Source organism: Gopherus evgoodei, chromosome 11, assembly GCF_007399415.2.
Source record: "Gopherus evgoodei ecotype Sinaloan lineage chromosome 11, rGopEvg1_v1.p, whole genome shotgun sequence".
NCBI classification, from domain to species: Eukaryota; Metazoa; Chordata; order Testudines; family Testudinidae; genus Gopherus; species Gopherus evgoodei.
In genome coordinates, this window is record NC_044332.1 from 59,457,780 (window position 1) to 59,483,876 (window position 26,097).

Consider the following 26,097-nt stretch of genomic DNA (forward strand, 5'->3'; position numbering starts at 1 on the left):
ATCAGACAAATTAACATTTTGAATCATAGAATTGCAATTATCTTAATAATCTTTTTTACATTGTTAGAACACTAAAATATGAATGAATACTCAAAATTTGAGAAGTTAAGTGCTGGCTTATGATATTAGTTTAGTGTAAACTTCTGAAAATATGAGTTCATAATAGTAATTCTTTGAATTTAGATAATGGTTTTCATTTGAGGCTCTGAAAGCCATTTAACCTTTAACGAAAATGCTAACATATCATTGTAGTTGAGTGGTCAGTTCCTTAGCTGATGTAAATTGTCATCGCTACAATGGAGTTATGCTGAGTTATGCCAGTTAAGGCTCTTACTCATAATGTTTATGAAAAATGCAAGGTGAAATCTGGCCCCTCTGAAGTCACTAGGAGTTTTATCATTGACTTAGTGGAGCTGAGTACTTACCTACAATCTGTAGCCATCCATTCCTATAAAGACTATACAATCTTATGGACCTTATTCTTCTCTCACTGATACCTGTTTACACTTGTATAACTCATTTTATTTTAATAGAGTCTCCAGATTTTGTATTATTGTATCTGAAACACTTCAGCAACTGATTAACTGGGACTGGACTTTTCCTGTTTGCAATACAGTTCTGAGCTATGAAGATTATAAATTATTGGGTAATCATATTAATTGTATCTCTAGTTCTTCAATGAGTGAAACTTAATGTAATCATGTTTTCAGCAGTTTCTTTTTGATGATATGCTTAGGAGAAAGTAATATTTTTTTCCTAGTCAATCATAGCTGTCCTGATGATCAATTTAAGTGCCAGAATAACCGCTGCATCCCCAAGAGGTGGCTTTGCGATGGAGCTAATGATTGTGGAAATAATGAAGATGAATCAAATGAAACCTGTGCAGGTAAAAACTTTACTTGGATGTGTAAATAACTTTTATCTAAATTCCAATTCAGTAAAAATTCATGTCTGTATTCAGTAGTGAGCTGAACCAGCCTACTGCTGATGATCTGATTACTGCAGTTTTAAGTGAATTCAGATTTTGATGCCACTAGGGCTAGAATATAAATTATATTTTACTTAATCCCTATGCTTGACTCTGCTTTCCAAAGTAATTTGGCACTTAATCTGTCCATATGGGTTGACTGTCAATGCACTAGTTGGACTCAAACTTGTCCCTGCTAAATCTTCCTTGGAAGTTGGAATATAGTTTGTTATCATACTGTGCTGTAAGTCATCTGACTAGTAAGCATTTTGTTCTTGTTATTTTTACCTTGACAAATATTATTTTACTCAGTTTCCCCTGAACTTATCTGCAAATAGTTTAGTGTTTGTTATATTATTTACGTATAGGGTTTTATAAGGAAGTCCCATTTGACCTTGTCTATTTATATTTCCATATATTCTGTCCCATTACAATAAATCTAGGAGTCCTAAACCACTCCATTCTTGCACAGAAACATACAGTCTTTAGTACAGATAAGTAGACAGTTCTAGAGAGGTCATTAGTAGTCTGATCAATGTTGAAAAATAGGCAGCAGACTTACTATTCTTTTTAAGTACTGAGTGAAAGAAAGAGATTGACAGCATGTATACACATATAGTCATGTTCCCTGAATCCATATTATCTGACTTAAAATGTCCTAAACCAAACTGTGTTGATATTTTACAAAAACATCCTTCCTTTCATATTATGTTTAAAAATCTCTTTCGCTACACTATGTTTCATTTATTTTCTGATTCTGTATGTTGGCTCTTTCAAAGAACAAGAGGAAAAATGCTCATTTATAGCAGCAAAGTAAAGAATCAATGGCTTTTGTCTAGTGGGGTTTCCAATACATTAACTGATTTTTAAGTTGGGGAGTGCAGATTGGCACATTTTAGAGAGCAGTTTCAGTTGAAATGCTAAAGAAAGCTTGTCACACAAATCATAATGTGTATTCTAATAATCTAGGTAAAAGGGATGGAAATTTGAGAACTACATTCTTCACCCCATACTACAGAGAAATATGCATTTTAATTGCTTTTTATTGTTCATAGCCCAAATGCAGTTTAGGTCAGATCCTGTAAAAGTCTTGCTCTTATGTATGTGACCAGTAATGAAAATTTTAGGGGCTGATTACATAGTTGGAGTCATATAGGTGGTGAGTTGTTTCCATTTGAAATAGATACATTCTTCTGTGAAACCTTTTACAAAGTTTTATGTCAGTAAATATACTGAGAGGCCTCCTAAAACTGAAGTATATTTTTAAAAAAGGGTTTTCAAGTTACAATGTGTAATGTTATACAGTCTTTGTTTCTCTGATATTTGTATGTTATTGATTAGCTGGATCAGTACAGTTGTTCAAGGTTTCTAGATAGTAATACGAAAATAAAATATTATTTATAATTACTATGTCCACAAAAAAGAACAGGAGTACTTGTGGCACCTTAGAGACTAACAAATTTATTTGAGCATAAGCTTTTGTGGGCTACAGCCCACTTCATCAGTCGCATAGAATGGAACATATAGTGAGGAGATATATATACAAACACACAGAGAACATGAAAAGGTGGGAGTTGCACAACGAACTCCAAGAGGCTAATTAATTAGGATGAACTGTTGTCAGCAGGAGAACATTTTTTTGTAGTGATAATCAAGATAGCCCATTTACTATGTCCAGTAGTTTGATAATCTTTCCATGCCTAGATTGCCTGTTTGCTGTAAGCATGCAAATGTTGCAAAGCTCACCTAGTTGTAGAGGAAGGATATGAGGGGCCATTGAGTGTAAAAGGGGCAAGGTGTCCCAATTCTGCAGATCCAGGGATTTAGAGGGAGGGGCAACCCTGGATTTGTGGAGCCTGAAGCCATCCTATATACATAGGATGACTGTCCTTTTGTGCAGCTCAGCTTAGTTCTCTTTTTCTACCCTCCTCCAACATGCAGTGTAGCTCCAGCAGCAGCTACACTGCAGTTGTGCTGAGTCCCCCTATAGCTGTTCAGCTGCAGCTGTTGTGGAAACTGTGATGGAGTTTACACACCCAATAACCCAGAGCAAACCGTGGAGCAATACTGGGTTAAGGAGGTGCACCCCCTTCAGTGCATCCAGGGCTTTAGGTGAAGAGACAGTTTGAAAGGGCACTGGCAAGCCAGGGAAAGGTGCTACAGTCTGGACGACGAAGTGAAGTTGAAGCCTGTGGGCAAGGTGACTGCTGTGCAGGTAAGACCACTCTGGGAGAAGTGATCCAAATCCCCCCTCTGAACCACACACCTTACCCCAGGTACATTAAACTCCTGCTAGTAAGACTATGACCACACCTTAAAGGGAGAAGCTCCAGCCTGGTTGGAGAAGACCCGAGGAGAGTTTAACTTGGGGTAGACCAACAAGTAATCTGAAGACTGCAGCATCCAAGGTTGGGACCCTGTGGAGAAGGAGGGCCTGGGTCCCCCTGTCTTGCTCCCCGCACTCCACTGTTGCGACAGAGCCCTGAAGAGAGAAGAGGAAACACATAGGAGGGGCTGAGAATCACGATATATGACCCAGCAGGGTCCCACTCTAGAAAGAGAGACTGAAAAGAACTGTGGGGGCATTGCCTGACCACTATGCCAACTGGCTTTGAGACTGACCCACCATAGGGACACAACATGGGTTAATGCTGGTTCAAGTGATATTGACTCATTCCTGGTTTTCCAGACTGAAATCTGGGGTTTGAGAAGGGAATGGTGCCAAGAAAAAGTGGGTTGTTCTGAGCTGCATCCCCAAAATCCCACAATGGAACTGTGGAGGACTAGCAAAAGGCCTTCCATGGTGTAGTAGGGCATGCACTGTGTGTGTGTGTGTGTGTGTGTGTGTGTGTGTGTGTGTGTGTGTGTGTGTGAGAGAGAGAGAGAGAGAGAGAGAGAGAGTGCAAGCAAGAAAGCTGAGGGTAAACACTCAAGCTAATAAGGAGCTAATAAATTCCTCTTCTCAAGAGCTGACATGAAGACCAATCCTCTCTTATTCTTTTCTGGTTCTGCCAAAGCCCCACACGAATGAATTTAGCCGGGCATTTGCTCAAGATAATTTTGAAAGGATAAACTGTTTTGGAACAAAGTTGTATGTTTTTATGAAACACTGCTAAACATGCCTACTCTGATGGAAAGATCTCTATATGTGGAAAGTATGGAGAAGCACTAAACAAAGAGAGTCTGACTCCAGCTGTTAAGTATTATATATGGATGAATGATGCTTTATTAAGTGTGAAATATAGAGTCATCTTAGCTGGTGTAAATTGGTTTAGCTCCATGAAAGGCAAGAGCTGTGCTCATTTACACCAGACGAGTATTTGTCATTATTATTTAATTTATTATTCACCAATAATGAATAATCACCTCCATCAACTGCTCCAAATCAAGTGGCAAAACAAGATCAGAAGCCAAGAAAGTCAAAGCCAAATCCAGCAATTTTCTCCATCACCATTTGTTTTTGCAGCATTTTTGGTATTGTAACAATGGCAGACCAACAAGTTCTGAAGTGTGTGTACCAAGGAATGCTGATACATGGCGGGCAATCACATGGGTGCCAAAAGCTTTGGTGACACAATAACATTGCCAGTGATAGATATAAACTGAATATACAATCAGACTACCTTAAGCATCCTGCCGGACACTGTTCTGAGTGGCGCTCGATTTACAAGGAAGCCACATCTTTTGGGGGGTTTGCCATGATGGTGATGATGAATGTTATGATCATCATCGCCATAATGTAGAACTGAAGATTTTGGGGAGCTGTGTTTTTTACTGATGGCATAGTTGACAATGAATAAAGCAATAATAACATGAAAAATAATCCCATCAGGGAGGAAACCTGGAAGAGGATTATTTTTCAACATGACAACAACCTAAAGCACACATCAAAATGTGTACAAATCTTCTTGAAGCAATAAAGATCAAGTGTTTAGTACTTTGCCCATCATAGTCACTTGAACTGAATCTAAAAGAAAAAAATTGTAAGGATTGTTTTCATTTTACATAAGCTAAATCTACAGCAAAAAGGAACATCTGAAGTAGTGTAATATTTTGTGCGTCTGGAAGAAGTCTGTATTTTCAAGAAATACATAGGTGTATCCACACACTATAGGCCAAATTTATCCCTGCCATAACTCCGCTTTGTTTAATATCATTATGCCAGAAATGAAAATTAGGTCCAGTATTCCCAAAAGACTCTTCAGTGTATTTTTTTAAAGGCAAGTGGTATGTACAAATAATGAACTGGTTTACTGTAATGAAATCCCATTATTCCCTTTGTCTTCATTGTCAATAATGTGGCTTTGAACCTTGGGGGATGACTGATGTCAGGTGAGCAATTACATGATTTCTTTACAAACCAGGTTAAACCATTAATTTAATTTTTAAAGTGGAAAGAAAACCATACTACACAGAACTAATGAAATACAGCAATCAACTGTCTGCACATTTGATAGGGAGAAGGGATAATTTGTAATATGAACCAGATCATCTAATTCTGTTTTTATTTAAATACTAATCACTGCTCTGAATATTTAGGTTTTGATTTTCAAAGGAGACTGGGGAAATTAAGTACCCAACTTCCTCTGGAATTCAGTTGGATTTGGATGCCTAACTTCTTTTGACTTCTTTGAGAATGTCAGCCTTAGGCCTACTTTGGCATTTTCAGATTTTTGATTATTTTGACTACAACATAAATATTTTTTTAACATTTAATTTCCAGTAATTGCATAATTCTGTGAAACCTCACAAATTTCTGACCTACCGGGAAATCCATTATGAATTATTGAATGTAATGATAAGGGTACAGTACTGAAGGTACCTTCAGTTTCCACTGAGAGCAAAGGAGATGAGGAGAGCACTCAGTCAAGGGCAAAGCAAATACCATCTAGACCTCCATCTGCGAAGTTAGTTCTAAGGAAAGCCATGGACTGGGTGATCTAACAGATTGTACTCTGTCTCTTGCTTTTAAGATGTTAAGATTTTCATTGCCTTTGTCATTGCAGCAAGAACATGTCAAGTTGATCAGTTTTCTTGTGGGAATGGACGTTGTATTCCAAAATCGTGGTTGTGTGATAGGGAGGATGACTGTGGTGATGAAACAGATGAAATGGCATCATGTGGTAAGTTACTAATTATTTACCCTACATAAACTGGCCATTAAAAACATCAAGTGAAGATTTAAAGTCTGGTTTAAAAAGAGAAATAAGAGGATTTTAAGGATATTTTGGCTCTTTATGTAAGTAAAGAACAAAATAGACAAGATATAGTAGGATTTTTTAATTTTTATTGAACCAATAAATAATTACTGCATTTCTGCCCTAAAAACTTTATTTTTATTTAGAAGCTTATTTCCACTACCAAGCAGCAATTCATAATCAAATACTATCGCCCCCCCGCCCACAGTTTGGCCTATATCTCAACCCCATATCTCTCTTTGAAGGTCAAGTGAAATAAATAGGCCTTTCACCATGCCCTGAACGTTATGTTATATTCATTTAGATTAAACATATGAACCCAAAGAGACAAAGGTGTTAACATAATCCAGTCATTGTCCAGTTTTAAAGAAGGGTCAGGGTTTGGAGTACAGATACCTCAGCCTGCTTCCTACTATGGAATCACACCATTAAAGATTCTTTGGACCTTTATGAAAGATACAGGGGGGGAAAAGGGAAAAACAGTTAAAGCATTCAAAATGTAAAGTATTAAGTAAGGCTTAGATTTTGACAACATCCCAGAAGGGGAAAAACAGAACAAAACAAAAACTTGTCTAATTGTCTGGCAGTTTCTGAGAAGGTGTTAAAGATGGTAAAAACTGGTCTTTTGAGAAAAGAGTAGCTGAGAGGGGCTGGTTGCTGCTGTTGTTGTTAAAGCCAATTTGCTAGAAGACAAAACAAAACTAACACATACAAAAAGGGAGAGAAAAGAATAGCAAAGAGAAAATGCAGTTTCTGTCTCTGACATTCACTCTCACTTGTAACTTCACTGCTGGAAGAACAGTCACAGCATTCAGTCTTATCAGCCACTCCCGGACCTGATAAATTTGTAACAGTATGGGCTGTTTTAGGGCATTGGTTTAGCTGCCTGTTTCTGGTCACAGGCTAACAGCAGCGTAGCAAGATATACAGTCTTGAGGCTTGGCTACGCTGGAGAGCTGCAGCGCTGGTGGTGGGTTTACAGCGCTGCAACTTACTCACTGTCCACACTTGCAAGGCACATTCAGCGCTGCATCTCCCTGGCTGCAGCGCTGGCTGTACTCCTGCTCTGCCTGGGGTATAAGGATTGCAGCGCTGGTGATGCAGCGCTGCTCCACAAGTGTGGCCACCAAAAGCGCTGTAATTGGCCTCGTATTCGGAGGTATTCGGAGGTATCCCAGAATGCCTGCTCAGCCACTCTGCTGTTTTGTTGTGTACTCCGGGATCCTGGAGCTGCTTATCTAAAAAACAAACACAACTCGTTTGCTCAAGCAGAGGCAGGCAGGGGGATTCCTTTGGAATGTTCACAGTTTGTTTGAGGAGAGAAGCAACACGGTGGGGGGGGAGGTGGGAGTCCGTTTTGGAGCAGCTGCTTATCTGGTCTAAAGGCTATTTGCATTTAGTGAATAAAAGAGGGGTGGGGGAAGGGGTCAAAACTTTTAAAATGATTGAAGGTTGGTGCTGTGTATCTTCCAGTCCTTAGAACTTGCAAGATAGGGAGCTGACAAAGTGTCAGCTGCAAAAATCCACTCTCTAAGTCTCCCCCATGCTCCCTGTCACACTCCACCCCACCCCCTCTTTTGAAAAGCACGTTGCAGCCACTTGAATGCTGGGATAGCTGCCCATAATGAACCACTCCCACCAGCGCTGCAAATGCTGCAGATGTGGCCACACTGCAGCACTGGTAGCTGTCAGTATGGCCACACTGCAGCGCTTTCCCTACACAGCTGTACAAAGACAGCTGTAACTGTAGCCATACCCTTGGACAACTAAGCCAGACTCTTAGTAGACAGAAGGAAGGAAGGAAGAAAGAGAGGAAAGAAGAGAAATAATGTAGAGAAGGAAAAGGACACAATGGGGGGTGAGGATGAAAAAATCTCACATCTCATGTGATGTTTGAGATTGAGCTGGGAGAGATGGTGGTGTCATCTGGGTCCCTCTTTCTGGCCTTGTCTGGTCAGGACAGCTTTCAGGATTATGAAGAAGTACGTTCCGGTCCCAGGAGACAATGAGAGTGGCAGCCATGATGCTTACTCCTTCCCTTTCTCTCATCTCTCAGTCAGCCGTTATTATGGTTGCCAACTTTCTTCCCAAAGCCTCTTTTTCAGGGCCCCAAAAGGGGAGCAATGGGCAGAATAGCCTATCCTTTCCTTATTTTGTTCACCAATTAGGCCTAATTTTCAATACACCAATTTTGGTTCGTCGATTTCTGGTTGTATACTGTTCTTGTTTACCAGGCATAATCTTAACATAGTCTTTGAATTATACCAGTAGGCCTCTGTGTTTAGACTAATTCAGCCATTGTATCCCTTTTTTGGACAGTTCACATTAACATTTGTTGTTCTAGGTTATTTTGACTTTTTTGATCTTTCGATCACTTTTTACAGTTGAGCTTCAAATTAGGGTAAATTAGTAAAACTTGAGACTGGGACAAGAGGGGTATCATTGTGTTTGGGGGACTTTACAGAGATCTCTACCTCTCTTAAATACATGAAGAGGGATCTAATATCAGAGCTTCTGCTTCATTGTAGCTACGGGGAAAGAGGTGATCTGTCAGCCAGGCTGATCCCAAGCAGTCAGGGCTTTATTAATCAAAGTGAACACCTTAAAATTTAACTGGAAGCTCACATGACTTTCCGTGACCTCTGTGACTTTTGCAGTGGCTGATGTGGCTGGACTAGCAGCAGTTTGGATGTAGAAGGGGGCTCAGGGCTGGGTCATGGAGTTGGGCTATGGGGCAGTGCTTACCTTGGGGGTGGGGGGAAGGGAGGCTCCCGGCCAGTGGGATCTCAAGGGGAATCTCTGACATGCTACAAACCAAACACACTGCTTCAGGTAGAATAAACAAACAGATTTCTTAACTATAAAGATATATTTTGAATGATTATAAGTCAAAGCATAACAAGTCAGATTTGGTCAAATGAAATAAAACCAAAACACATTCTAAGTTGATCTTAACATTTTCAATGCCCTTACAAACTTAGATGCTTCTCACCAGAGGCTGCCTGGTTGCTCTTTAGCCAGGCTCTCCCCTTGGTGCGGTGTTTTGTAGATGTAGGTGGAAGAGAAAGAGAGAGCATGGCAAATGTCTCTCCCTTTTATCATGTCCTTTTTTTCCCTCTTGGCTCTGCCCCCCCCCCCATCTTCAGAGTCAGGTGAGCAGTTCCTTGTCCAAACTGACCAAAGGAAGGGGGTGACTCCCTCGAGAGTCCAACAGATTATTTTGTTGCTGTCTAGGCCAGCGTCCTTTGTTCCTATGAGGCTGGGCTGGGTTTGTCCCATACATGAGGTGTGAACTGCCTCTCAGCTCTTGGAGAGTTTTTGCCTGGGATTATTTTAAACCATGAGGATTCATTTTCAGCCTCATAAGTACATACATGAAATTATAACCTATAACATTTACTGTAACAATTACTATAACATCACTATACCAACCATGCTCAGTGCATCATGAGCCTTCCAAAGACACCTGACATGACAAATGTTGCATTGGACACCCCACAATCATTTTGTAAAGGTGAACATGGGGGTGTAAAGTGTTTCCCCGAGGTACAGAGCGTCAGTATAATATTGATCATTTTGATTATTTATTTCAGAATCAATCACATGCTTTGAAAAAGCAAAATAAAACTGCAGAGGCAAGTCAGAGTACTTTTTAAGGTAAAACCTGGGGTGCTTTTAAAGTTACATTAGCTAGTAGAGCACATTTTTAGAAGTCCCTTGAACCTCTGCCAAATCTAGGTATTAGATATATTAGCATTTTTGCATATCTCTAGCATCTGGGTACAAGATGCAGGACCTTTGACAAGTTTATTTTTAGTACCTTAACTGAAAATCTCCAGATATGAAAGGAAAAGGTAATGTGTTAATTCTGGTTAACACCATAAACAGATTAGAAGATGCCATTTGATTTCATATAAAATCTCTGTCCTCGAAGCACTTAAAAAGTTGTGATGCTGAACTCTTGTTCACTCAGCATTCTTCATGCAAGTGAACGTACGGTGAGAAAAACACACATACTGCACCCTTGGATATTCGTCTATGTCAGGGTCCAATTCTACTACCATGTTTTTATTTGTGCCTAGAATGAGGTAACAGATGCTTAATTAAGGAGACTCTCTTTCCTTGTGTTCCTGTGCATAATTGTTGGCAGAAATTAAAATAAGGAATAGCAGAAGCTATTCCTAATTTTCAAATAAGGAATAGCAGAAGCTATTCCTAATTTTCATATTTTCTGTATGCCACATTCATAAACAGGGTAGTTGTATTTCAAAAAAAAGTGCTGAGGTATAAAAATTCAGGTCTCAATCCTGAAAATGCCAGCACATGTATTTAACTTTCAGCACGAGTACTCTCACTGACTTCAGTGGGACTAGTCACGTGTCTAAAATTAAGTATATGCACAAGTATTTGCAGGATTGGTGTTTCAAAAGGAGAACCCTTGAAGTTTGTGTGGCAAATACAAAAAATTTGAAGCTTCATGCACTTTAAATTTCAGCAAGCTGATGTATTTGAAAGCTTTCTATAGTTATTTGTCATTTTAATACAAATTCATGGGACTATCCTTCGTATGAAAAGGTGCATTTATGCAGCAAAATCCAACTTTAATTTGTTTAGTGTCTTTCAGACAAACTAAGATAAAATACAATAGTGCAGAATAAGGATTTTTTTAGAGGAGAAAATTGTGGACTAAACTGCTCTTTTCTTTCGTCTTCATTTGTAAACACTATTTCTTTGTAAAATGTACAGCAAGAAACTTTTTCTGAAAAATCTGCTTATTCAGAATGGTTGCATTTATGCCATAGACTTACACTGATTACAGTGGACAGATGTGGAAGAGGAGGAGGAAAGGGAGTGGCTGCAAAATATGAATCTGTGGATACAGACTGCACAATCTCTGGCTTATAGCTGATGTGGTTTAGACTTTAGACTCCTTTACTGACACTGACAGCACAGGTAACCCCAGGCAGCTGCAGTCCTGTGACCACTGTGACAAGTTTCACAGGGCATATAAAAGAGTAGCATATACTTAAATTACAGAATATATTTTTACAGTTTATTTCCTCACTCTCTCTACATTTAGGCAATAATCTCTCTATATTTAATGTGACTCTTCTGTGTAAATGGTGTGGGGGTCTTGGGGCAGTTGCACAGTGGTAGGGGACAGTTTCACATAGCCAAGCTCTCTGTGCAGGCTTTCAAATAACAATTTTTGCTAACTTTCATCAAACAGGTCCCTTCTGCTTTGCTTGAGGGAGGGAAAGGAAAGTATGGGTCTAAGTAACAAAAGAGAATTCTACATCATACTATTCTACATCATACTATTACGTGACAGTCAATAAAGTAGTTTGTCTGACCAGTTCATCTAGCTGTATTATGCTTTTTGATTTTTCAGTTTGTTTTTTTTATTTTCATGTTTATGACTCTCTTGCAAAGGGTATTGGTTGTTTCATCCTGTCAGGTCATCTTGAATTTTCCTTGTGTCACTGTCAGCATCATCTTTGTTCACTCTTAATATTTCAGTCTGGTCAAACTTTACACATCACTTATACATTTTAATCTTCTTGTAGTTTCATACTCAAGCACTATAAACAGTAAGTTAATGTGCTTAATTCTTCTCTTTTCATTTTATATCACAATTCGATGCCAAGCATGAGTATACTGTAGGATTCTGACTGTGAAAAACATTGTTACCAGTCATACTATTATGAAATAATTTACAATATTCCCTGTATGCAATATTATTTTTCAAGAGAGACAAAATGATGTTTTATTTCCTATTTTTGTGTGTGTTATCGTGACTGATACTTGTTTTCAAACTGCATTTTTCCTCATGCATTTGAATAACTCTGGCTCCCCCTGTTGATTCAGCAATTTCCATAAACTTACTAGGGTTTCCAAGATTCCAGGACTGCCCTGGAGTCTGCAGGAATTAAAGATTAATCTTTAATTAAAGAGTATGTCATGTGATGAAACTTCCAGGAATACATCCAACCAAAATTGGCAACTCTAATACTTACACAAAATCATAGTTTTGCCACTTCAGAGGAAGGTTTTTTCTCCCAGGATGGTGGAGGACTGAAAATTAGAGTGTGTCTGGTGATTAGGGTCAGAAATCGATACCAGGATCAATTGAACCCACACCATCACCTCCAAAGTACAAATACAGCAACTTTCAAGAGTCCAAGGAAGTAATTTTAGAGGAAAAGCAAAGATAAAGTTACTGATTTTTATTAGGATTCACCAGCCTTTTGCTCTGATGTGGACTTAGTTCCTCACACCCTGTCCAGGCCCTTGGCACAGTCGAGGAAGGTCTGCATGGGAAATCTAAATCTGCAAGACATAAACCCCACAAAATTCTAAAAGGAAAATCTCCTTACTCAGCAAATGGCTCTTTGCACAACACATTGTGTGACAATAAAGATGACATATATCAAAGGAAAAGTTCAAGAGGAGGCACACTGTTTCAGAGGAATTGGAGATAGACACTCTAAAGCCCAAGCTCAAATCAATAAAACATTATGCAGAAATTGCCAGAATGCAAAATCAATTGAAAAACCTGGCAAATAGAGGAAAAAAAGATTTAATATAAGGTTAGTGGGTCTTTCTGAAGGAGGAGCTATGCTTTCATAAATAACTTCAAGGAAATCTTTGCCACAGAGGACTCTGTGTTTGATGTTGAAATAGGAAGATCCCATCTCAATTCATTTTAATTAGTTCCTGTGTCTTTATCTAGGCCTTACAGGTGAACATAGCATAGAACACAGTTTTGAAAGGCTCCATGCATCCAGGTCCATGCTCCAAGTCACTCCATGCATCTGTAGAAGTGGGTTTTTACCCACGAAAGCTTATGCCCAAGTAAATCTGTTAGTCCTTAAGGTGCCACTGGACTCCTTGTTAGTTTTGAAATGATATATGTTTGATGTGAAGGGAAAAAATATAGGAATCTAGTTTTAATGTACAAGTTGAACGCATCTTTCAAAAGTGATCTATTAGTCTGATCTGTATAATATTTATATCTAAGACTTCAGTAAAAAGCTAAATTAGAAAAAGTCTCAGCTTTGCTTGAAACACGTGAAGAATGTTCGTAACGAATTCCCATGCCCTTAGCACATCTTCATTTGTCTCAGAGCAAACTTTGGCAGAGAAGTGCTGGTCCCTGAAAAAAACAACAACAACAAAACCCAAAACCAGACATCTACAGATAATAAAAAACAAAATCTCCAGGAATAATTGACAAAAGTGATCTCATCAGCATTTTTACATTTCTTTTCGCCCTACTCCTTGTGCTGTACCAGGAAAACAGCTGCTTCTTTTCAGCCTTTTGATACTTTCTCTAATATCCAGTTGTATTGATTACTTGATTAAACTGTCTTGCCTCTTCTCATCCTTTGTTACCTCATCTGTGATTCTGCTTAAGCCCACTCCTTTCATTTAGCTTCCTTAAAAGATATCAAAATTCAAATAGGCATATCTACTGCACAAAAAACAGCAGCACATGTAAATCTAACTCCAGAGATTCAGTGATTAAAACAAGTCATAGTCATAAAGAGATCATTCATATTATTACACTTCTGTGTATTTAGAAAAACAAAGAGCTCCTTTGTCATTGCAGGATTATTTCCTATAATATTATCTCAAAGTATCTGTGTAGCTGAGTTTTAAACGAATGCAGAAGTCACAGTGTTTATTGGGAGACTATTTCATCGTCCGATAGATCACACTATTTAGAAAAACAGAAAACAGCTTTCTTGTTTTGCCAAAGGTTCTATGTAGTTTCATTCCATTTTCCTTATACTCCTTTGGGTAGTCTCAGACAATTCCTTTCCATCCTTGCTGTTACTATCCTATACTCATTATTGCCCTTCTTTGTCAACCAATAAATAGTTTTTTTTAGGTCCTGTCTATGATATAGCTGAGCTTGTTGGTTGCAGACTAACTTTCAACATAGTCTGTTTCTACAGGCTACATAGTTAATGCTCCATTAGTAATTGTGACAACTGCTCATGGTTTGTCCTTGCAAGAAGCCTGGAATAGTAAGTGGATGGGCACCTCTCTTCCCTTTTAAACTTGTATAACCAGTTTGGCTGGGCATTTTTTCTCCTAGTTTAAACTCTGTGAGCAATATGATAATCTATGCTTTGTCCACACTGCATAACAAGTGCAATATTATAATTTACAACTGTTCTGCTCTACTCCTGTAACAGTTCATTGTATAAATACTAGCAGTCCAAACTACTGGAAGCTTGTTGTGTTCATTGTGTCCACATGCAGCACCTCCTCTTATTGTGGTACCAATATATCATGAATACTAATACCAATACCTGAAGCAGGGTTTTTTGGAGAATAATAATCCACACTTGGAGAGATTTAAGAAAACATGTAAAATGTGAAATATATAAATTAGGGTTTGTTAATATCTGAAATACATTTATTAAAAAATATATCAGTGTTGTGTAAAATATTACTTATTTTAAACTAAGAAAAGCCTTAAGACTGCATGCATCATACTATATGAAATGGAGATTTTGTATGCAAAAAATTACAGAAGTTGCACTAACTTAAAACAAGAAAGTAATTGGAATTACAGGAGTTTCTGCACAGAGTAGTTCCTGATGGAGTTGCAGAAATATTGTGGGTTGGTGCTGGGAGGACCAAATGCAATGTTGCAACTGCAACACCAACATTTGCATAATGCACTACAGGTGCAGAAGTGAAGTAAGCCATTGCAGGATACAAAAATGCAGAGACTTGCTCCAAGGAAGTTCAGTTTCAATGTTGCTTTTAGCACTTGTGCACCTTTGTAAATATTCGTTTGTGTGTGTGAACGTAGGGCATTCCACAATTGTGGCAGAGGTTCCAGCACCAAAATATTCCAGTGTAGAATGGGATGTAAATTCCATTGTTCCCTTAGTACAGGGGTGGGCAAACTTTTTGGCCTGAGGGCCACATCTGGGTATGGAGATTGTATGGTGGGCCATGAATGCTCATGAAATTGGGGGTTGGGTGCAGAAGGGCGCTGGTTGGGGGGTACGAGTTCTGGGATGGGGCTGGTGATAAGGGATTCAGAGGGCGGCAGGGGGCTCAGGGCTGGAGCAAGGGGTTGAGCATGAGAGGAGGTCAGGGGGGCAGGCTCTGGGTAGTGCTTACCTCAAGCAGCTGCCAGAAACAGCAGCATGTCCCCCCTCCGGCTCCTATGCAAAGGTACAGCCAGGCGTCTCTGTGCGCTGCCCTGTCCACAGGCGCCACCCCTGCAGCTCCCATTAGCTGTGATTTCCGGCCAATGGGAGCTGCAGAGGCAGCAATTGGAGTGAGGGCAGCGTGTAGAACCCCTGGCTGCCCCTATACATAGGAACCAGAGGGGGAACACGCCACTGCTTCCGTGAGCCATGCGGAGTGGAGCAAGACCCCGTTCCCACTCCCCGGCTGGAGCGCAGGAGTGCGACAAGACCCAGACCCCACTTTCAGGCAGGAACTCGAGGGCCAGATTAAAATGCTTGGAGGGCTGGATGTGGCCTCCGGGCCATAGTTTGCCCACTCCTGCCTTGGCTAGTGGTGATGCTTGATATGCATATCCTTCAGGCGATCCATTGCTTATTATGGAGTGGTTGCCTAGATTTTTTCAGACTGCACTGATACAAACACAGCTAAGCATTATGGTAACGCTGGATGCCCAAACTTGGTTTACACTTGGTATTGATATGAAAATAAAACTCTGGAGCCAGCTCAGTTGTTTGTTCTAACCATAATTGGACAAGAGTATTAAACAAACATGGATAGACTTGGAGTTGTAGTGTGGCTGAGCCTTTACTTTGTAGCTCTATACATATTCCAGTGTTTTAGTTTCCTGATAGTTTTACTGGAATATATGTGAGAACTGTTAGTAAGTATTCACTCTTTAATGGTGACTTGCAGTGTGTAACTGTCAAAGCAGTTTATTTCCTACTTGTAATTCTAATGTCTTCATGTTCCTTTGTATCACTTCTGTATTTTCCAAGTGTTTCATTTCCTGCTTTTTACCAGCAGCTACATTGCAATCACACATTTTATGATTAAAGTGAACTTTTGAAAATATGAATTTCTGACAATTCAGACTATATTTCGTCATTAGTATTATGATGCATACAGTTGACAGGGTAGGGTGTAACTTTACAATTAAATTTACTTCAGAGATACTTTATTAGTAAGAACCAAGACACAGCTTTAAAGTCACAGTAAATTTAAGTGAATGAGGAGAGTGCAGGTTCTGTGCATCCCAACATTAGCTAGAATCATTCTGCCTGCAAAGTGCTAAGTCAGGCAGAAAGCCCTCTGTGTGCTGAGGCTGGGAAGGCAAGGGAAAGGAGAGAATAGGTTTTGCCTGGGAATAGCTCCTGTCCCTCAGAATTGCCAGTGCAGCATTTGCTCCCACCCTCCGGCATCTGTGACTCCCAAGCACTCAAGAAACACAAGCACCCTGATTCTAACTGATCCTCAGTGTAAGATCTCTTTGCACCTTTTTGTCCCCTTTCTTTAAACCTCTTGCATGAGTGGCCAGAATATAAAATTGTATGTGATAATGTAGTGCAATATGGCTTCTGCTTCATACAGGTTTTGAATTAGTAACTTAATTTATAGCGACACTGTGATGCCTTTACTTATACTGAGTAGCACCTACTCCTCAAACAGACCCAAATCAGTGAATTAAAGTGAGTAATTTTCATATTTAGTTTTCAGGTATTGCATAGCATTTTTGTAACTTTATTCAAGAAAACTCATATCTTTGCAGAAAGACGTATTTTCAGATTTTCTCTACTATGTAAATCATATCAGATTTCATTGTCCTTTTTTTAAAAATACTGAGAGAGTGTTTTTACTCCTACTTTTCTCTGTATTCATGGAGAGAACAGCACTTTTGAAACGTGCATACGCTTTAGAGAAGCAGAGCATGGTGCTGCCTCCAGCTGTTGTTCATTTACAGGAAACTGGATGAGCTGGTAAAACTCCTAAGTGTCTGTTTGTTCTCCTAGCACTACTCGTTATCTCTAGCTTGCTTGCTAGCACACATATATATACCTGCCCCTGGATATTTCCATTACATGCATCTGAGGAAGTGGGTATTCACCCACGAAAGCTCATGCTCCAAAACGTCTGTTAGTCTATAAGGTGCCACAGGATTCTTTGCTGGTAGCACTACAGCGTTTACTGATTGTCCTTCAGCAGCAAATGACTAACCTTCCCTTCTAGGAACTAGGAGACACTCATTTAGAAGATGCTGAAATTATCTTCCTGAAGCAATGGCCACTTCAATAAGTGTGTTAATTATTCTTCTGTGCCTTTGTGCATGTATGAGGGAGGGGACTCAAATAGATGGGATACAAATTAAATCTGGTATTGCCATTAACACATTTCATGTTGGATACCTTCATATCCTTCACAGAATTCCCAACCTGTGAACCAGTAACTCAATTTATATGCAAAAATGGAAGATGTGTTAGCAGTAAATGGCACTGTGACTCAGGCAAGTACCAAATGTTCAGTATTCTAAACTGATTTGATTAGGGGGCTGAGAGTACTTTTGATAAAAATGCTCATTTCCTATTGGGACTGAGAGTAAATCCAGCTTGTAGCCCTGTATAAAATAAATGTATTGGTTTTATTTTAATGATTTAAGATTTAAAAGTTGTGAAATTGAGGCCACATACCTGGGAGAACGCAGAGATAAGAATTGCTCTTAAAGTTAAACTTGGAACATCACTGCAAATCTAGTGTATTATATTAGAATAGAATGCAATATGAGACAATATTTGGTTATTAGAATGGCCAAGAATCGGAGCATTTCCATAAAATAAAATAATCAGTGGAATGTATTTTTGGCTGAACAAATGTGCAAAGTGAGCTTTAGTGTTTAATGCATTATCTTTCCCTTTCTTGGGAATCATAATCACAGATTACAGGAATCATTATACAGTATAGAAATAAGGAAGCCCACTCCAACCCCCTTTTGATGAATTAATTAGTGTTTTTTTCTCCAGCTGTTTCTAAATGTGTAATGAGAGCCTTTGCCTTGTATTATTTCAAAAGGCTAATTCTGACTTTAGATTTTCATTTTGGCCTTAAGTTATCTGAAACTGTTTATCTGCAGCCCATTCATCAGTCTAATGAATGATTTTGGTGGGAATAAAACTAATGACTTGTGTTTTGGTAAACACAAGTCTTTACACCCAATTGCATAAAAGGACCAGCTCCCATAGCTATGATAGGACAAGGAATTGCTCATAGTGACATAGTAGTTCTGGTATGATCCAGCAGAGAAAGCAATATATAGAACTTTAACATACTACCTATCACTTCGTTGTTTTCTTCTCAAGAACACTGTAGATATGAAAAGAGTAAATGCAAACGTTGTTGCATCCATTTATTAACGTTTCTCATGAGCATATGGCTTCTATTCAGATTTTGTACCATTTAAAGCTGGTCTGACTTTTTTTTTCCTCATGTTGATTCTGAATGTTCACAGATGACGACTGTGGCGATGGGAGTGATGAGTTGGGTTGTGTTCACTCATGCTCCAGTAACCAGTTCAGATGCTCCAATGGCAGATGTATACCAAGTCATTGGGCTTGTGATGGTGACAATGACTGTGGAGACTTCAGTGATGAAACCAAAACAAACTGCACCAAAGAAGGTTGGCTATTTTAATACTCTGATAAAGATTTTGTCTAAATGAATAGTGAACTTTCTCATCCGTTGGAAAAGTGAAAGAGATTTAAATTGTTGGTGGCAGAAACAGATATTTAAGATCTGATACCTCTCTTAAAGTGGTGATTCAAACAGGATATAAAGGGGATAGGGAGTTAAGTCCTGGATGGTTCAAAGGACAAATTTTAAGAACAGCCAAACAGGTAGGCTGAAGATTTTATAGTGTTTTTGTTTTTGAATTACTAGTAAAACCAAACTCTAGGAAGGAGTGATTCTCTCTCTCTCTCAATTATCCTTTACAGGTAACAGGAGAGAGAAAAATAGTGCCAATCTATTAAACAAACAAAAACCTACCTTCTCCCTGGGGAATGGCAAGACCAAATTTGCTTCGCTAGGTAGCTGCCTAGTTTGCCTGTAGCTAAAGCAGCCTCTGCTGAAACAAATCCAGCACAATGTTGATAGTTTTACTTCACTGAATTACGCTGAACATGATTCTTGTCCTTTTAATAGAGAGAAATGTTGCCTGGATCAAGTTACACTAGGCAAGGCAACATTGCTTAAGTTGCCACTTTAATATCCACAAGTATTTTTACACAACTGTTTAGCTCAATATAATATTAAAATAATAAGAATTTCCTATAATTATTTACATTTTACCAAAGAATAATCCCTAAAATTTCTTGTATGTAGTATTTATTTCTTATTCAAAACCAGTCAACCAAACAAAAAAATGTAATTGTGCTTTACAGTGAAAACGTATCCGATCTCCAATTTACGATAGTCCTTCTTTTGTTCCTACTGTTTGGTTTACTAAAAAGGCAACATCTACTGTCTCATATAGCAGTTTAACAGAATGAGCACATGTGGTGAATTTCTTAATTTTTCAATAGAAATTAAAGGAGAGCTTCCATTATGATGTCATTAATGACAATATTGGCCTTCTGCTGTGACTTGTTATGTAGCAAGTTTCCAAAATCATTTGATTATGTACTAAGATTTAATTCTCCAGTCACAAAGTACTCTGTAAGGTCCAAATGTATAAAACCAGGGAAATATAGTTAAAATACTGTAGAAACATATTTGATCTCAAATACAATGGATATCACAAAAAATTATCTTTATTGTGCCATTGTAATTAAACTATGTGGTATTTGCAATATTTTCTATAGAATGAATAATTTTATGATAAAGTAAAATATAGCTGTATTGCAAAGCTGACTTTTGTATGGTGCCTACTCTACTCACAGTAGTTAAAATGGAAGCTATCACTATGTTTTGAAGTTTTTATCCTGTTGCCCATATATAGGGGAATATAAGGTAAGACAAACATAATATTTTAGATATAAAAGCCATATTACTCAATAAGATAAAATCAACAGAATATGTATGTTCCACTGGAGACCCAGAACCAAGTTTGTAAAGAAAGCGATGATAAATGTTGCACTAAAAAAATTCCCTAATTTATAAGTCTAATATATTTTTCTTAGCTAAACTGAGGAATGAAAACCTGAGGAAAAATATTCTGCTGTTATAGCCCTGTCATTTTGTATCATCCGCTTAAATGAATTTTGAATAATTTTATTTGCACATCAGTTGGGTTCAAATCATGGAATTAAACCTCAGCAATGAGGCGTTATTATTTTTGACATAACATTAACTATAATTTGATTTTCCTGTTTGTACTCATGTCATCAATTTTATCTTTTTAAATCTAGTTGAGAGCAAGGCTATGAAGGATGTTTATAATTTTTAGTTAGTGGTAAGAACTTTGTGGAACTGTGAACACATTCAGCTGCCCTTAGGTTTAATGGGAAAAATCAGAAAGGCTTGAGCATGCCTGTGGGTGCACTCAGTATGCTTCCATGTGTTTTGTAAACAAAAACTATACATAGTTGTAGTCAAGTTTATTCCCAACTCCTATAATGCATGTAGTTTTTTAATGGAGAGTATAAATGTATTTCTGGTTTGGAAAACTCTCTGTGCATCATGACCTCTTCTGAAAATTAAACCAGAAAATTATTCAGCTACTTTTAACCTGATTCCTTCGTCTTTATTAAAACAATATTTAATTATCAAAACACTGTGAATTATTAAAAAGGAACTTGTATTTCTTAAAGTAATATACCTATGGGTACTCCACTTCAGGTGAACATGTGTTGCATGTGCCTTTGATTAGAGGCTTTCTGTATCAGTGCCCCTTCAGTCCTCATCTGACCTTAGCTATCCTTGCACCCTGCATATAGCACAGAGACACATGAACTGCCTACAGGTGTTCCTCAACTGCCTCAGACTGAGATGGAGCATCTTGTAGTGCCTGCTTTTTACCTTGTTTACCTTTAGAGAATAGCTTTATTAGTTTCATGATTGTTGTTTTTAGATTTTTAGTTAGCCTTTTAGCTCTTACTAATTTTAATAGTTTTAGTAGGGTTATTTTGGGAGGCATATTTCTTTGGGAGACTCCCCACACACACTCTGCATCCCCCCTCTCTGGGGTATCTTCTTTTTCAGGGAGTTTATCCTTGGATCACGCCTAAATTCTCTAGATTTAGATGCTGCCTCATTTGCCGGGATCCTATCCTAGTTAGTGACCGCTACTCTCACCGTATCTGCTACTTAGGGATCCATGTCCCATCTGAGGATAAAAATTATTCAGGTTTTAAAGCAGGTCTAGAAAGAACAGGGAGATAAAGCTTAGGCTTCTCATGATGGCGTGCTCCCTTCAACCTTCCTCAGTCCCAGGCCCAGATACCCGTCCTCTCTGTTCCCCCTCCCCTGTGCAGTGATATTCCAGTGACCACAGTGCCCTATTGACCTCTGCAGACCACTCACTCAGTAGACCTACGTGGGACAGAACTATGGGGAATAGCACTAAGGCTTCTAGAAAGAAGAGTTTCAGATTCTCTCAAAGAGAAATCAGTTCCAATAAGCTTAAGTCACCTCAGAGACCTGCTGTTACAGAAACCTCACATCTCAGAAAAGATATTATTGAGGCTCCAAGCTCTCCTGACATTGAAAGCCCCTTCTCATCTAAGGCTTCAGGTACTTCCAAGATCCATGGTATCCAGCATTGCTCAGTAAGCCATCCTCTCGTATCATCCAATCACATTATGCTAATAACTCTATATTGAAGAAGCTGGTACCATATGTGGCTTCTGCCATTCTTTCTGTAGTACCCAAGCTGACACTGCAAACTAACTGATGCCAATGAATCTAAGGTCTGTCTTGGTCCCACCACCTTCTTTGCCCTGTTCCTGCACAGCTTAGCCAGGTACCGCAGGAATTTAAATTCTCCAGAGACTTGTTTGTCTCAGATGAACCCAAATCCCCTCTGCTAACAGATGTGGAAAGAATCTTGGTGATGGAGCCTCATCTGTCATTGGTACTGCATCATTCGCCAGTGCCAACTAGCTCCCTGATACCTCTTAGAAAGGACAAACAATTGATTCAACACCAGGTGTGTCTGCCTCTCTCTCAGACTATGAAGATAACTCCTCTGATTCTCATGTTTCTGTTCAAAGCTTGCTTGATTACCAAGCCAGAGCTACCTCTCCTGACACATTCTCTGAGAGAGTAGCTCAAGGAACAGGCAGTCTCAAGTCACTGCATGTTCTGCCCGATATGACCAGTCTTGGGTGCCATCTTGTTTTTCTTTATGGGCCCGTCCTGAATGGCCATATTGGGACCTCTGGGTTACTTATCAGCAATAATTCTCCAGAGCACTAAGCTACACTCATGGGGCATGCCAGGGGGCAGCAATCACTTGCTCTTCCTGACTTCCACATCAGTCTCCATGTGAGGATGAATCTTTCAAGAACAGGAGAAAAGAGCTGATGAGGAAGCTACATCACAGACTAACTTCTCCTCCTCACCAGATGAAGTGCTGACACTTCCTACCCTTTATATATGGATGATTTTAGGCAGTTCTTTTTTGAATGATTGCACACATCTGTTTGGCTGTATGTGTTTGTGTGCTCTAGTGCACAGTTAGAGAATTTTTCCCTTCACGGTACTGGCTTGGAAGGCACAAGCACCCTCTGTTGCCCCACAGCCCACGTGCAGACATAAAGGGTCAAGCTGCCTCTCAAGCCTGCTCAGGTCCTTCCTACTGCCATGAAGTTGTTGGAGCTCCCTGTTCTTGCTTCTGCAAGTCTGTACCAAAACTGTAAATAGTACCCGTTTTGTGCATTTAGTTAGTTGGTTAGTCAAAAAAACAAATTGTGTGTCTATGGTTCTGGCCCCCGATCTGGTTACTGGTCTCAGTTCCAGAGATATGCTCATATGATAGGGCATTGCCTAATACTGATCCTTATCCCACCTGCCTCAAGTGAGCGAGAAATGTGCAATTTGTAAGGACTTTAAGCCCCATTCCCTCCTAAAAAAGGTCAGCCAGACTAAAATATCTGCTGCTTGAACTGGCAGCCATCTACCTCAGTTCAGGTACTGAGCCCCTTGGCAATGATCAGTTGTGCATCTCCAGTGCTACTGGTACCAAAAAAATGGCAGCAGAAATCTGAGTCTTTTCCAGGATTGTTGAAGGACACAAAGTTATCAAGCTCTTCTTAAGACTTCAGAGTGCATTCAAAGAGGAAGCACTCCCCAGAGCAGATTTCTAACCACAGAGTGTCTCCCTGGTAACATGTTCTCCTGAGGCATTTCAGCTGCTGAGAGAGTTGTTGAACCTCTGGGTGCCACTGTCACTGGTAGTTCAAGAGACTTGACAGGCACCAGCACTGAAGGTACCACTGTCAGCACCGTCATCTCTGTGCCGGGCAGTTCAATTGGATTTGGCCATTGGGATACTGATTAAAGAAGTACTGTCTACAGGAAAGCCACAGGTGATCTCCCTGGCTCCCTTTTCTTCAGAGCCTGAAACCTCTTGATCAATACCGACTGGTACAGCACTGGCATGGGCAAAAGAAGAGGCATCTTTATCACCAGACTTTGAAGCAGGATCCTATGTGTTGTTACCTAGCCAGTCCCACCCTCAGGAGAATGTCCCCTGCCTTCCCTGGTGTCAGCCTCTGTTCCGAAAAGGAGCTCATAGAAGGGGCCCTTGGGCAATGCACAGGTGGGAGGCAGGGCCATACAAGTGGCTCTTTTGGAACCCATGAGGCTCCCCCGTGCCTAGTTGAGAGTTCCCCCACAGCCACCTCAACTGACTCCATCTACTGGTCATCAGGAGCATTGGGACTGAAAGCACCCTAGCATCTGTACTGAGCCTGGCACCGAACACATTTGGGAACCCTCTTGTGACCAGCCACAATAGGAGCAGGAATTGGACCCCAGCCCTTGATACTGTTGGCTTCCTCTTTTTCAGATTCTCCAGAGGTGCAACAGACAGTCCAGGACTTAGCTTTTGAAGGGCCATCACTCTTCACAGAAGGTGGTTGAGGCTCTTCATAATCTCAAAGACTCTAGAGCAACTGTGAAAACCCTGGACATTTACATCCCAGCAGTGAAGTGGGATTTGCACCTTGAGCCCAAGACCTACTAAGGAAAAGGACCAAAGGTTACAAGAGACACCTACCACCACCTTCTACTTTGGCTGCTGCCAGTTTCTCAAGGCAGGTGACATCTTCCAAGAGCTCATTTTGGTGGGCTGGTTGAGAGGAGACTGCCAGTTCTAACAATTCCATCTGTTCTTTTCAAATTTTTGCAGATCATCTGGCCCACTTCCATTGTACTTGGGCTTGGGCAAGAATGGTGGAACTGGGATACACATTCCCAATTTATTTCTACTCCACATCCATCCTCCTTCACAAGACAGTATTATTGCAAGAAATACAATTGTTCCTTCTCGTAGGAGCTATAGAGGAGATCTATTCTTTGTTCAGCAGAAATGGGTTTTACTCCCAGTACTTTCTGATCCTGAAGGCACAAGGGGATCTCAAGCTTATTTTCCATATAAGGCAGTTAAACTAGTTTCCCCCTCCCATCCCCCAAAATCAAAATTCTGGATGGTTGCTCTAATTTTCATTATTCTTTCCTTAGAGTCAGGGCACTGGCATGTTGCTCTCAACTTAAAGGACACCTTCTTTCATGTGATTCATTAGAGCACCAGAACATTTCTGAAATTCACTGTCAGCAGTCGTCATTCTCAGTTCATGGTTCTCCAATTTGGTCTCATGGCTGCCCCACTTGTTTTCACAAAGTATAAGTCAGTGGTAGAAGCATTTTTCCTTGAGGTTAGGGGTCCATAAGAACATAAGAATGGCCAGACTTGGTCAGCCCAATGGTCCAGCTAGCCCAGCATACGCTTTTTCGACAGTGGCGAATTCCAGGTGCGTCAGAGGGAATGAACAGAACAGGCAGTTATTGAGTAATTCATCCCCTGTTGTTCACTGCCAGCTTCTGGCAGTGAGAGGCTAGAGACACCCAGATCATTGAGTTGCATCACTGACCATCTTGTCTAATAGCCATTGATGGACCTCTCCTCCAGGAACTTATCTAATTTCTTTTTGAACCCTGTTATGGTTTTGCCTTCACAGCATCCCCTGGCAATGAGTTCCACTGGTTGATTGTCTGTTATGTGAAGTACTTCATTTTGTTTGTTTTAAACCAGTTGCCTATTAATTTCATTGGGTGACCCCTGGTTCTTGTGTTATGTGAAGGAATAAATAAAACTTCCTTATTCATTTTCTCCACACCATTCATAATTTTATAGACCTCTATCCTATCCTCCCTTAGTTGTTTCTTTTACAAGCTGAAAAGTCCTAGTCTATTGAATCTCTCCTCATACAGATGTTACATACCCTAAATATTTTTTGTTGCTCTTGTCTGTACTTTTTCCAATTTGAATATGTCTTTCATGAGATGAGGCAACCAGAACTATATGCAGTATTCAAGGAATGGATGTACCATGGATTTATATAGTGGCATGATATTTTTTTACTTTACTATCTATCTCTTTCCTAATGGTTCCTAACATTGTGTTAGTTTTTTTGACTGCTGCTTCACACTGAGTAGATGTTTTCAGTGAGGAGAGCCTGTGGCTTCAGTCTTATTGACAGTAATGGGAGATGGTTGCCATTTTGGATAAGGTAAAACTTCATGAGTTTGAATGCAGAAATCAGAAATTAATGTGGCCTGTTTAAAAAAGAAAAATAAATATTGAAATACTTGTGATTAAAATAATAAAATAGCTGTCACTGGAGATAAGGATGTCTTCTCCTCTGGATCGACTCACTTTCTTGGCCTGGAGTGAACAGTCATTTATCTCCTCTTCCTGTGTGAATCAGACCTTGTGGATAGCTC

At 39.6% G+C, this 26,097-nt stretch overlaps 1 protein-coding gene across 1 annotated transcript in view; it reads left to right on the top strand.

Annotated features, from left to right (window-relative positions):
- Positions 1–26,097, top strand: part of LRP1B (LDL receptor related protein 1B) — an 875,307-nt gene that overhangs the window by 374,781 nt on the left and 474,429 nt on the right. Inside the window, exons 15-18 of the mRNA XM_030580310.1 lie at positions 761–886; positions 5,974–6,090; positions 17,582–17,662; positions 18,662–18,829. Coding sequence (XP_030436170.1) covers positions 761–886; positions 5,974–6,090; positions 17,582–17,662; positions 18,662–18,829 — 492 coding nt within the window. The remainder of the gene's footprint in view (positions 1–760; positions 887–5,973; positions 6,091–17,581; positions 17,663–18,661; positions 18,830–26,097) is intronic.